Consider the following 16088-nt stretch of genomic DNA (forward strand, 5'->3'; position numbering starts at 1 on the left):
AATTCCAGATTATCTAGATATACCATTCCCTTAATGGTATTTTCTTGAAAACAGAAAGAACAAATATGCAAAACTGAATCAAGGTATATTTTCGACCTCCTCCTGATTTTTTCCTAAAATGGATCACAAGGACAGTGTATATCGTACGTCTTCAGATGAACTCACCGTATCTCTATCAAACTTAGAACAGTGATAGACCCTGACCTGTTTAGTACTCATGTAAAATATTTTCCAGTACAAGTCTTTGATTCCCGAGTTCATAGCCATTAAAGCTGGGATTTCGATTTTGTCGAATGTTCGATTAAGAAAAAAAAGTTATCTAGAAAAATGCGTGAAACAACCCTGTTAGTCGTTAATTTTTGCCATCAGAAAATAAATTTTGTGTTGTAAATGTAGTGTGTACTTACAATAAAGATTTGTTCAAATCAATGACAGACGAAATTTTTTGTACAACAGGGAACTTACTACTTATTCACTTCATTAAAATCCCTTTATAATCCAAACATTATAACAGCAGGTACTACTAAAAAGGTTTTAAAAGAAACGAATGTGTAAAGTTCTTTTGTATTATTATTTACACATGACTGTACAGAGATACAATAACAACATTAGAAAACATTATTTATACATTTACTGTAACTTTTCATTATAACGGAGAAAATTATGCAAAGTAATTATTTGTGGACTCACAGGTCTCCTTCAGATGCAGATAACTGGAAAATTTGTTTTTATTATTATTATTATTAAAGTTATATCCAGGCTAACTGCAAAAGCAAAAGAATACATTAAAGTAATAACCTACGTCATGGAAATGTGTCAACTGGCTCACTGCTGTTTATGTAAAGAGAAACACTTATACTAACAAATTCACATTTGTATAAGACTATGAATTCTATTTATACCAAAAACAATATTACTACAAGGCTAGTTTCTATCTACTAGACAAAATATAATTATCAAAAATATCTTATCGTATAAACATTTTCTGGAAGTTTGTAAACTTAAATTAACATCTTTGAACATACAGGAAACTACAACAAATTATGGTAAATGCATGTCTGTATATTTCCCGGTTAACACCGTATAGATAGTCATTTAAGCATTTTTTTAAAATAACAATGTAAATACTGAAAAGCTCTAATATCCCAAAAGATGATAGTAAAAAGTTTCTGAGTCAGATCAAGTACTCATATACATAATCGTCAAAATGTCATAGTACACGGATGTAGCACAGAAATAATTTTACTAGAAATATTAACTCTACGAATTTGCTCGTCATGGAGTGATGTATTTAAAAAGACATATATATAAATCTGGGAATGTATATTAAAAAATTAATCAACTTTTCGATTAACTATGAGGTATCTCTTTACTCAAAACTGTTCCCTCTAATTGCAATTTCCCTTACTGTCTATTCTTTGTGTATTATATGCTTAGTTTATAGTTTGATATTGATACCTACAAAATTAGGAGATATGCTAGTTTTAAAATCAGGCGCCTCAATTTTGTGAAGCGTCAAGGTAGGTGCCATATTGAAATACACCATAGACCCTTCTGTCTTCTCTTTTTCTCCCTGTTTCTTCCACTCTTTACTTCGTGAAAATGCTTATAGTTCGTTTATTCGTTAAAGTACAGTATTCCTTTCGAGCATCGAAGCTATATGAGACGTGGACCCATAGGTTAATATGGAATTCAAACCATCGTAATAATTCAAATTTTAGTACTTTTGCACCGGTAATCGGACGCGGGACCATACCCAACAAAAGTGCATGCACTAGCCACTAGACTAGTGGTGAGGGCAAATGCTTATAATATAAATCCTTTAATCTAGGCGGTTATATATGCACCAACACGAAAGTGCAACATGAAGGAGCTTAATTTGAGGATCAAAGAAGTTGAGTTAAAAAGCAGTATAGAAAAGATGAAAGTAATGTTCAGCAACTATGCAAGAAAATCAATAATTGAAGCTTACAACATTGAAGTAGATAGTATGAAATCTAGACTTTGGAAACGTCCTTACATAAGGAAGTGTGTGACAAAATCAAGACGCAATGCGGTGCAACGTAAAAGAATTAAGAACTGCCCAAAATGGCTGTTGAGAGACCTTCATCCAGCAGTAGATTGACATCATCATATACCCTCGACGCTGAAAAGAGACGTTCAAGACCAACCAATTAATCACATTCATCAAGCTAGTGGTATGACTTGAATTTTCATAATAAATTTATTTGCATTTATGGCCAATATTCATAATATCTTGGCATTTCTTAATCTGTTTATGGCTGAGATGAGTTACAATGCTAGTATTCAATTAGCAGCGTTAAACAAATAAATACAGAAAAATTAAAAACCCTCCTGATTTATGTTGCTGCTGATGAAATCTGTAACTCTTAATACTTAATGGAAATACATCATCACGAACCATATCAACACATCGTTATTCAATGTTTATTAAAGTTTCTCATTCCCAAAGTATGAAAACAAGTTATACTGAGAAGTTATCAATTGAAAATGAAAGTTCAGTGAAATCAATTACGGAATGTCTGGAAATACCTACCCACTTAAAAACATGGACTATCATCCTTTAGAGCTATTGCTAGTAAGTCTTATGTAGAACATAAAATGTCTTTTGTTTTGCTATTTTTAATAACAGATTTGTTGTCTATTTAAAATACAATTTTTCCTCGTCATGTTATCTACTTATTACACACAGTTTATACACTTCGATTTCTATTTGTATTGTTCTTTTCTCCTCCTATATGCATAAGAATTGCTTCCGAAAGACTGTCTCGTGTAAATCAACAGAAATCTTCAACAATTTTTTAGCCTACCTGAAGAAGGCTAAGCCACATCAACACATCATACTTCACTGAGGTGTGTCAGTTGGATATTTGGAATGTCAAGAGTGTAATCTCCAGCTGACTACGAACTCCATCCTTTATGAAATGAAGGTACTAAGAGATATTTTCCTCCTACTAACAAATTACGGGGAAAGACTAGTTGAGACTTTAAATGCAGTTAATAGAGAGTGTATTCAGAGTAGTGACCGGATCTATGATATAAGTTTGGCCGGATTTAAGGTTTATTTTTGAGGTACTCCAACCATAAAAATGGCATGGATTTAGGAGTTCGATGATTATCCTCACAACTACTGAATAAAAGGATAAATGAGTCATATCAGAGACTATTCTTTTACTTTCACAATGCCTACGAAGTTTCAATGGGATCTTTATGTTAAGAGTGTCGATCGAATTATGATTTAAGCCAGAAATGAACTGAAACAGTTCTGCCATTTGAGCACAACATTAATAAGTCTTGAAACGTTAGTAATACCAGTCAGACGTACAGTAATTAGGATTGGTTCTATTGTTGGAAAAAACGTTGAATTAAGGCACAATTCGGTAAAAGTTTTCAGTCATGGAACGATACACAAAAGTCAGATAGTATGACTATAGATACGCAAAACTAGTATGCTTTTAGTTTTTTTAAACGCTGACCTGGTATTGAATGATACTAGTTAAAGGTACAATCTTCAAACAATACGAGTCCTAAACAACCGTTCTAACTTTAAAAAACTTTCAAAATTCATGATCGAAAATGAAGTTACTAAAATAAGCTAATTCCTCTTGTTCCTTTTAACATAGCTTTAGTTAGTAATTTGTTAAGTTACTCTCATTTTATAATAACTTTAATTCGTCGGTAATATACCCTTCTTCCTTATTCCTTTTAGATATGATCATTTGGTTCAAGGATCTGAATAAATTCAAGAAAGCTCTCGATGGATTCCTATTGCGAGACAAAGCATTTCCAAGAACATACTACATGATAAGGCACATAACAAATACGTATTACTTATCTTTTTCACTACGACACAAACACAACACATAGATTGTAATGACACAGGAAAATTATAATCATAACAACACCCGACAACACATTAACAAATTATACATGATTAAAGGTAATACTAAATTATCCACTTGATCAGTCAAAGATTCGATTATAGATGTAACCACTATTGCTATTGTTGACTGTAATGTTATTTTCCACGTAAACGGAAGAAAACCTGAAAAAGAGAATGCAAAATGTAAATAAAAGTTAAATTTAAGAACTAAAAAAGATGACATCTTTGATCCCTCACCCTTAACATCAAACTACAAGGATCAATCGTAAGTTTTGCAATATTTTCATATATGCATGATTTGCGGAGTACAAGTCATTTGATCGAAGAAGTTCAAGCCGCCGAACCATGGATTCCGAGGTCGCACTACGCCAAAGAGGCAAATATGACGCTAGTGCTCGGATGTAGTTAGGTCAGTTCGGTATCTCACAAACTAGTGTGGTTCATCTTCACAACCTCGTAGGTGCCGAACTATGCCTTACAAATTGACCCTAAATCACACACAGAGTAAGTTGAAATGTACAAGGAATTCCTGGAAAATGTATGATCTACGTTTCCTCGAAAGAATAATAGAGTGCTATAAAATAGTAGATATTTTTCCGAAATCCTGAAATGTATAAACTATGGTTAAACAAGCCAGATGTCTTTAATACGAATCTGTAGCCGAACTCGGTTATTTCGAACACAAGGGATCTGGTGAAATTATGTACAGAGAATTCACTACAAGTTCGTTCTGAACGGTCGCATCATAAACGCCAACCTACTCCGAAGCGAATGTATGCCATTGTGTTCTAAAAATACCTTGTGTTGGTTTTGTTCAAGTTTAGCGTTCCGTTTTCAGTACTGAGCCTATAGGAGACGTAATCCTACAGTTTAACCTCTCACTGGGAAACCACGTGTACAACTACATGCGTGCTAGTTATTAGACAAGCGAAGAGGGCAACCCTGCATTGGCGAACAGAAAGCGAACCATTCTGGAGCAAGACAACGCAAAATCTCATACTTCTCGAATGATTCACGGAAACTGCAAGAAGTTGAGAAGAATTGAACTGATGTCACATCCAGAATACAGTCCTATCTTCGCACCTTCGGATTATTACTTGTTCCTATCCATGGCCCACTCCCTTTGCTCGCGATGTTTCAAACCAAAGAGCATGTACAAGCTGCAGTACAGGAGTTGTTCGCCTTGAAGGACAAGAACTTCTGTCGCGTGTGTCGAAGAGCTGGTCAAAACGTAATGTCAGTCGTTGCAACACGACGGTCCTACTTTTGAATAAGCAGTTTTCGTTGTAACTTAATACATAAAGCAAGTAAGTGACCAAAACATTGCAAAACCTTTAACTTAATCTCTGATTTGTGATTTTTTTTTCTTTTGAAAAAAGAGCACTATTCTTAATTCATCTTCGTTCACATCGAACTTTAATATCCAGTTAATCGATGCATATGTTATAATATTCAGTTAAGATTTTATACAGACTATTGCAAAATACTGTTTACAGCACTTGAGGAGTGAACAGTAAAAACAAGTCAGGCTGCAGCGTACGTCCTTTCCGAGTTACCAGCCACCAAAATATCGAAGAAATGAACTTTGGCGTGCCATAACGCAAATACTGGCGCCACCAGACAAAGTGGTGTAATGAATTTTACAGGATGTGATACTATTAACGCCAAAATTAAGTAATCAGTTGTACATGTTCTCTTTATCTTGGTTTCGACATCTTCTGAAACCTAAAGATATCATATCCTATAAAATTAATCACACTGTTTTGTCTGACGACGTTGGTATTTGCGTTATAGCGCCCCATAGTTCATTTCTACGATATTTCGGCTGCTCGTAACTTGAAAGGACGCACTCTGAAACATTTACCTACATAGACTTTCTGGCTTGTTTTCATGCGGAGATTCAGTCTTCAAACGTATTTTACAACAGCAGCTGTGCATATTACATATATATATATATATATACTAGTTTGTTACCTAGAATAATTCATAGCATATAATACATAAACGCTATGAATTATTCTAGGTAACAAACTAGCTTCCAATGTTTTAAGAAAAATACTGCAGTGAACAAATCTACATATTCCTTGTTCTGTAAGCTATATATCAGCAGGTGAAAATACATTGTGTTTGAAAGAAAGATGTTTAATGTTTCTTTTTCTTTAACATGACTTGCCTAGATGACAGAAATAGCAGTTTCACAGAAAGTCTAGTCTGGTGATGCTACAACAGTTATCTCCATGAACATCTCATTTTCGCGACACGCATGTACGATAAAATCATAAAACTTTACACGTTATTGCTTCTGGTTCAATACAGTAAATACGTTAAAACTTTATATCAAGTATAATACAATCTGTATGTTAGTTATCTCCGTAATTTGCTATTTGATTATGTTCTAGTAAAATTAGAGCATTCACATATGCATTAAGAATTTTCTACATTGACTACCACTAAAACATATGAACGAATAAAACAGTGACACACAACATTAAAATGACACATATTTGTTGACGCTTTTGGTCCATAGCTGAAAGGAAGAAATGGTTGATTAAGAGAGGGTGAATATACTTTTCTCAAGAGAGGGTGAAAATACTTTTCTCAATCAGCTGGTGGTCGTTAAACAGGGGTTCAAGAAAACCATTAATCTTAAGAGATTTCACATGTTTCCGGAAGGGATAGTCAAATATTTCGGACACCATTTTATTTACAAAGCGCTGAAGAAACTTAAATATATTGACTACTAGAGCGACAAAAAAGGAAGCTATCGTTTATGATCGGCCCGGACTGATTGAAATCTTGAAGTAAGCCATATCGAAATGACCTTAGAAAAATCTGATACGGATCATGCACTAGCGTGTGCTCAGAAATCGATTGCTATAATCAGATAATTTATATTTGCAATATACAGGATGGCCCAAAAGTAGGTATGAACCCCTCTATTGATTAAATATAACATTCTAGCTTATAGGTTTATTTGCTTCGGCTGTTCCGAGCTTAAATATAAGCAAAAACACATTAAGAAAAAAATTTTAAAAAAAGTCTACCTGATGGATAACAATAAGAAATTATATAAAAAGCAATGAGTTGATCAGTACGGGACTGTATACCTACTTTTGGGCCACCCTGTATAGGAGTTATGCATGGGCTCCTTACCAATATAAGCTTTGAAGACGCTGTGACGTGGAATTAGATATGTTTAATGTCTTGTCCTTGCTTCTAAACGCACAGTTGAAGGCGTTTAATCCACTAGGTATAGATACTTCTAAGATGTGTAGAGAAATGTTACATGTATCCAGGATAAACTTTTGTACGTTCTGTTTGCTGTATATTTTCACAATATGAGCCATTTTCTTAAAATTACTCCACACGTAAAAGTACAGTGGAGTTAGGTCTGGTGATTTGATTGTCCATTTCACGGGATGTAATCCAATGCTCAGAAATTGAATATCGAATCACTCTCGAACAAGTACGTAATGTAGTGGGAGCATATATTCTGTGAGAAACTGAGGAAACTAGTGCGGATTGTAGTGGGAAACTGAGGAAACTACAATCCGCATTCTGCAGAAAAGGGAAGGGAATTTTCTAAGAGCGAACTGCAGTTAGGCAGTGTCAATTATTACAGGGCCGATGATACGAGTATCCCTTGTACCACATTACACTATTTACTACACGTTACCAACTGTATTGATGGATCCGTCCACTGCGAGTTACTTTGCACCAGTGTCTGTAACTTTCCAGGTTCACCTCTCCCTTCACGTAAAAATTGGCTTCATTGGTGGACAATATGCCTTGCTTGAAAGAAAGATCCTGTTAATTGGCAGCCCAGGTTTACAACAGAGAATCTATACAACAGATGACTGACTTATACGGCATTGTGCAAAAAGATGTCATTGTGCAAAAAGATTTCATTTCCTTCCATGTTTGGTAAATAAAAGTGTGACTCGGTTTGATTCCTTGCATATACATTATATACACTGAAAGACGAAAGTAAGTTTACCATGCTGTATCATTTCCAAGTGGCATAGATTGGTAAAACTTGAAATGTATAGTATGATACAAGAAATAACAGAAAAAAACATGTGATTACCAGAACAAAAAAACTACTTAAGCACTGCTACTTATGATGCCCCTCTCCCTGACATTACAGGAGTGAAGTGATCCTTAAAATGGTGTGTGGTCCATAGGACCAATAATGAAGCTACAATTAAGCATAAATTCATGGAGACCCTCTTTCTACTTCCAACCGGTAATACAATCACCAGAAAGAAAAAAAAAAAAAAAATCCTCCGAACAGGAGCAAGTAAAGGTTTACACAGACTATTTTCGTAGGCCATGTAACATGGAATGTTCAATATATTCTGAGAATTCCTTCTACCAAGTAAGTTCTAAGTATAAGTAATACATACCAAAAGCCATAAGGAGATATATCACAGCTTCCTGACACAAAACAGAAGCGATAGTTCCTTCGTAGGTTTTCTTAGTTCCTGTTAAATTGTACAAAATAAGTAAGCACATTTCAGTAAGAATATTCAGAAACATAGGTTAGCACTAAGATAGAGAACTCCACGAATTCTGTCTTTTTTTTTCCGCAAATGAATTCTGAGGGCCAGAGCCTTTTACGTGTTTGAAGTATCAAATTATTAACTCTGTGAAGAACCGCATGTGGTACATCTGATGAAGTTATACATATTACGAGGATAAGTCAATATGTAAGTCGCAAAATGGAATATCTTGATTTGAATATCACTCGTCGCTCTGGTCTTTTTCACAAGTGTAGGTGTAGGTGGCAGTGCCAACGTTTATCGTAGATGGAAGACCATTCGCGTGTCAAGTGGGTAAGAGAGCAGATACGTTAGCTGATTGTACGCATGTGAAGCAATGGGCTGTAATTCAATTTCTGTGGGTTCAGGGCAAATCTGCTGAGGAAATGCACAAGGAAATGTTCCTGTTTGCAATACCAAATATTTCTCCAGGAAATGTTGACAACTGGGTGGAACATTTCAAGCGTAGTCGAACCAGCATCGTTGATAACGATCTCCCAGTCATCCGGCAGTATTTCACAATGATGCTACCCTGAGAAAAGTTATAAAGACATTATTCGGGCCAATCGACGAATTGGCTTTACAATTGAATTGCTGATATGGAACAGCGTAGAACATTGTGCATGACAAACTGAATTTTCGCTAGTGTGTGCACGATGGGTTCTCCGTAAGCTCACTGACCAAAACGAAGAAATCAGAATGGCCCTACCATTACAGCATCTCTACCCACGAGAGTTTTGAAGTTGTGAACCGGATCGATACTGATGACAAAATAGTCATCCAGCGGTTTGAACCGAAAACAAATCGCGCCAGTGTGGAATAGAAACATTCTCATCACCCTAAACGAAGAAATTTAAGGTCATCCAGACAGGAGGGAAAAGTGATGGTTACCGTCCTATGGGATAGTCAAGGAATCCTACCTGCGGAATTTCTGCTGCCCTGGGTAACAGTACCATTACTGCCAAGTATTGCCGAACCCTAACGAAATTATGGTCAGCCATTCGAATTAAACGTCCGGATGCTTTTAAGAGCTGGAGTTCTTCTGTTGGATGAAGCGTTCGTCCACATAGTATCAATGCCACATTAGCTCACATATGATTCTTAGGTTGGAAACGACTGCAACATCCACCATGCAGTGGATTTCCATCTCTTCGTACCACTGAAGAATCACCTGGGTGGTCACCGGTTCTAAATGGGGGAAGTCAATAAAGATGTTACTAGCTGGCTACTACATCAACCACGAATATTCTTTTCTGTTGGTTTTGAGATCTCTTGAAACACTGGGAAAACTGCCTAATGCACATGGTGATTACGTGGAGAAATAAACACAATTTCATCAGGTAACTCTTTACATTTTTCTTTCTATATCATTTTGCAATTTAATTACTGACTTACCCTCGTACATGTCTATATATTATAAAAAAAAAAAACATTAAAGAGGTGTTATATGGTAAATCGTGCGAGAGTTTGTTAGCACTTGCTTGTAGAAGAAAAGAACAAAACAAATATTAAAAATGTAGAATTGTATTGTTTGTTTAAAATATCCGTTTTTTCTTTTGACAATAGTGAATATTTGAGTAAAAAAGAAAAAAAGTTCTGGATATGGGATAATTATGGGACTTATTTATTATAAAGCCAATGTTTAACAGGAGGATGTAAACACAGCAGTGTGGTAACTGTTGAAATGATACCTGCAAAAGCAGTTGGTTGGATTTAAAAAATCGCTAGTAAAAATAGTAAAATAGTAAAAATGATAAAAAATAGTAAAAAGAAAAACATTGAAAAACTACTCACCAAACCATCTATAAATAAACTGATTAGCATCTTCTCCATTATTCATACCATTAACACTTTTGTTATTAACAGTAGTATTGCGAAGACAAGAAGAAAAAAAAAGTGAAGGTACGACATATTCTAGTATTAATTTGTAAAGTTTAGATAGAGGAGATACTACCTATAACTCCTAAATAAAGTAGTCTCAAAGATGATAAATTCAATAACGGTTATTCCGAACAATCCACATATTAGCGTAAGACTAAGCTCATCGGCTTTTGATCTGGAGCTAAAATGAAAAAGCTTATTTTTATGGATAAGGCCTCGTCAAAAATCAGCGAAAATTACTTTTTTTTCTTTCTTTTCAGTTTTGGGACTTTTGGTTATCCACTTCAGCATTTGTCCATAGATGAGGCCCTTGCCAAAGGTCCCAAAACTGTAAGTTATTTTTGCTAATTTTGGACATGAGGCATCCAACTCAAGCCTTCAATTGATTTTTTTATCCGTTTCCAGCATGAGATGTATATAAGATGTGGACCTACAGCTTAACGTATATATCTTGCTGGGCTCCCACTGAATATGGAACCTGGGTCTCCTGCACCAAAGATGAGATCTTGAACATTTAGGCATGCGAGAGAGAGCTCCTTACAAATTTTGAACGTTAGTTGAGGAAGTCTTCAAGGGCTCTGATGCAATAAACTAAAGGAACATCAATGTGCAGAGAGGTTACACCTATGTTGGCTACGATAATAATTGTTAAGTGATGAAGTAAATAATGAATGAAACGAGTTAGCAATTTCATGGTTTTACAGAATCTGGACATTAGGAATTCAAAATGTAAACAGCAGATCTTCCACAATGCAGTATTTATAAATTTCTAATAACAAATGTCAATTGTATACATAACGCATGACGTAATAAAAGCTTTCAACCGTATTTCACCGGAAAGAAGAATGAATCAGTAAGATAAAATTGATTTTTTTTAATACGTCATGAATTATGTATATCATAATTATCTATTTAGCTGTAAGACAGAAATATTAAGTGTTACATATATCTTTGCATCGACTGATAAATCAACTATATTGGATAAAACATATAGGAATACCTTGTATAACATGGTTAATTGGTACCAAGAAACGTCCACGCTACGCAAACCCGCATTGTTCAAGGTCTATTTGTAATGAGTTTAAATTGAACTAGCTAAAACGTCCCTTCTTCGAACGGGCATAATAGGTTTATGGAACGTATCTGAATTCCATTCCCCCTTATAATACACATTACAATGAAAGCGTAATGATAAAAATCCATAATATCACTCCTCACCCCTTATGGCAATGGGGATGAATTTGAACATCGAATCAGGATCTGGGGTGTCACTATTCATCTCAACGACCAAACTACGGATTGGACACTAATATTGGGTGTTTTTGATTATTTCCACACATCACCACTTCATTCTTTCGCATATATTATGACCGCCCGTTCCCTCAGGACATGGATTTTAATCAATATAATATGGCAAGATCCTTTGGAGGCATAAGGTTCATAATCACGTTGAAATATAATTTTAATTTGTTCAGTAGTTATTGAAAAATGCACTCAGACAAAATCTCACATTTGCTCTTATGCAATAGACATGTTCATCACAATATATATATATATATATATATATATATATATATATATATATATATATACTAGCATCAATTACCCGCTTCGCTGAGTTAAAAAAAATACATCGATAGAAACAAAGAAAATATGAAAAATCAGAAGATAATAAGTAATGTACATGAATAAAAATTAAATATTATTATTGTTGGATGAATTTGGATTTAGACGGCATCGGAAGTGTCATTGTTTATCTCAGCGACCCCGAAAACTGTGGATTCGAAACTAATATTGGTCATTTTCGATCATTTTTATATAATTCCCCCTTCTCCTTCCGTACGTTGCACCGTCAAACTGAAATGATAAAAAACATCCCAGGTCCGAGCCTCATCTATGTTGAAAATTTCATCGAGATCAGTTGGGTGGTTCAAGAGTTAAATTACGAACATAGTCACATATAGATAAATATATTACTGTAAACTAGCTAATATAGACAATCCTCATAAATATATGAGGCGTTGAAAGCAAGAGTGGTATATGTTACATTTTTTTACGTTTTTGAGATATTCGTGCCCACAGGTTAGAACAATTATCTGTTGGGAAAGTGGGATATGCATATCTCAACCGATTGAGAAGCTATACACAGAAGTATTCTAACAGCACATATTCTAATGATAAGATATGGAACACTTAGAGGCCTTTTTTTTTTAATTATTTTTTGTAACAGACTACTCTTATTTTCAACGCCTCATATAGAAGTTTGAAAGTACAAGACAAATATATTTCTTCAATTCTTAAATTTACTTTTTAATAAAATAATCTGTTAGAATTGTTTGAACTGTTAATTTCTACTTCTTTTACTTCTGTACCTACTGCATGAACTTACTTTTCGTCATTTCACAAGTCACTACTCGACTCAAATAAAATCACGTTAGGGTAAAACCAGTGTTCTTTAAAACCGCATTATGCATGATATTCCTATAGTTATCATTTAAAAATCTAATGCAATTATTAATTTAAGAAACTGAGCTAACCTGGCCAGTGATATTTTCCCCAAGTACTTCCTACAATACTGGCCGCAGTATCTCCTACACCAACGGATAACGTCCCACTTAGAAGGGGCAGTAACGATTGCTTACTACGTGACATTGGCAGCGCACGAGGATATATCCACAAAGGACCGGAGCAACCAATCATTAAATACAGAGGAGTAAGAGCTAAATTTCCAGCGTCCTTTTCGTCAGCAAACACTTTAAATCCATCCTCAAGAACACCAGCTAGAGGTTGTACTTTAACAACCCTAATCATCTGGAAAGAAAGGGGTTAGTTGTAATTTTAGATTTAAAGAAATAAAATTAAAAAGAAAGAAAAAAAGTAAAATCTGATTGCTGAATTGATGAAGATTCGAACTTGTCTGCCAATTATGACTAACACGTATGTTTTCTGTGAGCATGATCCCGGGTTCGAGTTTTGGCCAGGGCAATTGCTTCAGGTTCAAACCCATTTCACTTTTAAACAGCAAGCCCCATCTCATCTAGCTTCCATGCAAAAAAAGAGGTGATGTTGAACTCCAATTAATCAATTAGCTCCCGCTTGCCAAAGAATGTTACAACATTAAATTCTTCTACAGTACTCAACGTCAATCCAGCAACCAGAATTTTGTTTCTTCAATATTCTTTTGTACATACTATGTAAAAATGAATTATTTAAAATGCTTCTACATTATAAAAAGACATTATTTTGAATTACACTATTTAAAAATGTGTGAATAGCAACATCATTCATTTATATATCCGTATATAACATAATCTGATATGCAAGTCTGAAATAAAATATATTAAGGTACAAATTAATCAGATTTCAATAACACCATAATAGATAATATGTGGTAATACGACGTCAAACTCACACAAACCACATTTTTTAAGTGCGGCCGCGGTGGCTCAGTGGTAGAGCGTTCACTTCTGGTGCATGTGGTCCTTAATTCGATCCCAGCTCACGCCAAGTGACCTTTGTGGTGGGCAAATACCGTGTGCGTGGATTTTCTCGGGGTTCTCCCATTTCCTCCCACTTTCTTCATTCCATCTCTCCATTCATTTCTCATCATCACAGTCTCCTTTAGCCTGGCCAGCATAATCGTGGGAAGTAAAACAAAGATTTCATTTCATTTCATTTTTTAAGTGAATTTAATATGACCAGTTGAGAATGCTTAAAGAGCATTGCCAGAACGAACTTAATAAGAATGGAGAGATGGAGCGGGAAGGATAACTGTGATTGTTCCTACATGTAAAAGTAAATCGTTTTAACTCACCTTCTTCTCTTTCTCGCAAAATATCAACTCTCTATGACTTACGGTTCTCGAGATATGGCCCCTTAAATCTGATATTCGAACTTTTATAGTCAATATCTGGGGAAAGGTGGCCATTTAGCCAATGGTCACCGGTTGTTATTTGGTACCAAAATGTTCATCTTCTTAGGTATTGATCAACGCCAATATGATCTCTCTATGACTTACGTTTCCCGAGATATGGCTCCTTGAATCTCCCGAAATCAGAACTACTTTTTTGGCCAATATTTATTATTATTATTTGGTACCAAAATGTTCAACATCTTCGGTATTGATTAACACCAATATCATATCTCTATGACTTAACGGTTCCCGAGATATGGCTCCTTAAATCTCCAGAAATCGGCCACTTTTTGGTCAATATCTCGGAAACTGTAAGAGTGACGCAAAAAATTCCATCACTTTCTCAGATAGTTTTCGATGCTCTGTCGAATGGAGGGCTCAAAATTAAAAATAAATAAATAAATAAATAAATAAATTGCAAATAACAGACACACACTGACATAGAGAATTCAGTAACGTACTTTTAAGTTCGTTGAAAATTACATAAGCACATTTTTAAGAAAAATACTGCATCAAATTCTCAATGATTAAATTATAATATGAAACTTCATGATGTTTAATCATAAAGAACTTACATTTAAAATTATACACTACAAGTACAAATATATTACACTTATTTCTCATCTATCTTATAATGGCCCCATAGCAAAGTGTTTAAACCATTTGCAAAACACTTCTTTAATCATCTATACAGCATAATGCCAGTTTATTTACTTCTACGATGCTAGTTTATTTACGATTTAATATATAACTCGTGCTTATAATCTATAATTAAATTCATCTTCTTACAACATTTCTTTTGATTGAACAGTCTTTATGTTCATTAAATGTGTGCTCCTTATACATTACATTTTTTTTACACTCCACTTTTTATAACGTTTTTCTTCATTTATTTTACTTTTAAAGTCTGTAAGATCGACCTGCGGTGCTTTTTTTTATCTTAATCCGACAAATTCTTCTATAATTGTTTCTTTAACTTCATCTTTTACATTAAAAGGTACTTTCTTATTTATTTGAGGTTCCTCATATCTATTATTTTGAGGATAATCATTTGTATCGAAGCAATTAATAAAACTTCTCATATGTTCGTATATTCCGGGCGGGTGGTCATGTGGTTCGGGTTCCACGTTAATCAGTAGGTCCACGTCCCATATAGCCTCGACGCTGAAAGGGATGTTAAACTGAAAATCAACTCAACTCAACCATATCTTCGTACACATCTTTCGTTTGAATATGATGAATATAAGTACCCGTGGCTATACAACATAATTTTATTTCGTCCTAATATTTCGGTTTAATCACATTATAATGGGATACGGACAAGATCTCGCGGCCGAAACATCGCCGCCCAAAATCTCGCGTGGCCAAAACTTCGCCGCCCAAAACCTCGCGTGGCCAAAATCTCGCCTGTCAAAACCTCGGCATCCAAAACCTCGCGAACCAAAATTTCGCTTGGCCAATTTTGCGGAATGAAACTTTTCTTTAAAATTTACCCAATGAGTTTCTTAATATGCAATTCCACATTACAAATAATAATAATAATAATAATAATAATAATAATAATAATAATAATAATAATAATAATAATAATAATAATAATAAGAAGAAGAAGAAGAAGAAGAAGATACAAAACATCGTGTGCGTGGGCTTTCTCGGGTTATTCCTGTTTCCTCCCACTTTCTTTATTCGATCATTTTCTTCATCCTGGTCATCTACGTCTCCTTTAACCTACAGGACATAATCAAGGGACGTCGTAAAAACTCATATTATTTCATACTTTCATAAATATTATTAGATTTTTGTTAAAATTTTAAGTATATATTATTTGAAGGTTGGCACAGTTCTCACA

The 16088-nt window shown here is 34.7% G+C and overlaps 1 protein-coding gene across 4 annotated transcripts in view; it reads right to left on the reverse strand.

Moving 5' to 3' along the window:
* Positions 1-552: 552 nt before the first annotated feature.
* Dolk (Dolichol kinase) overlaps positions 553-16088 on the reverse strand; it is a 45671-nt gene continuing 30135 nt past the window's right edge. For all 4 annotated transcript variants that reach the window (XM_081733637.1, XM_081733636.1, XM_081733638.1 and 1 more), the window contains 3 exons: positions 12864-13137; positions 8311-8388; positions 553-4066 (listed from right to left, as the gene is read on the reverse strand). In XM_081733637.1, the coding sequence (XP_081589763.1) occupies positions 3915-4066; positions 8311-8388; positions 12864-13137 (504 nt within the window). In that variant the 3' untranslated portion in view covers positions 553-3914. The remainder of the gene's footprint in view (positions 4067-8310; positions 8389-12863; positions 13138-16088) is intronic.

Source organism: Thermobia domestica, chromosome 12 (genome assembly GCF_964235325.1).
Source record: "Thermobia domestica chromosome 12, izTheDome1.hap1.1, whole genome shotgun sequence".
Taxonomy (NCBI): domain Eukaryota; kingdom Metazoa; phylum Arthropoda; class Insecta; order Zygentoma; family Lepismatidae; genus Thermobia; species Thermobia domestica.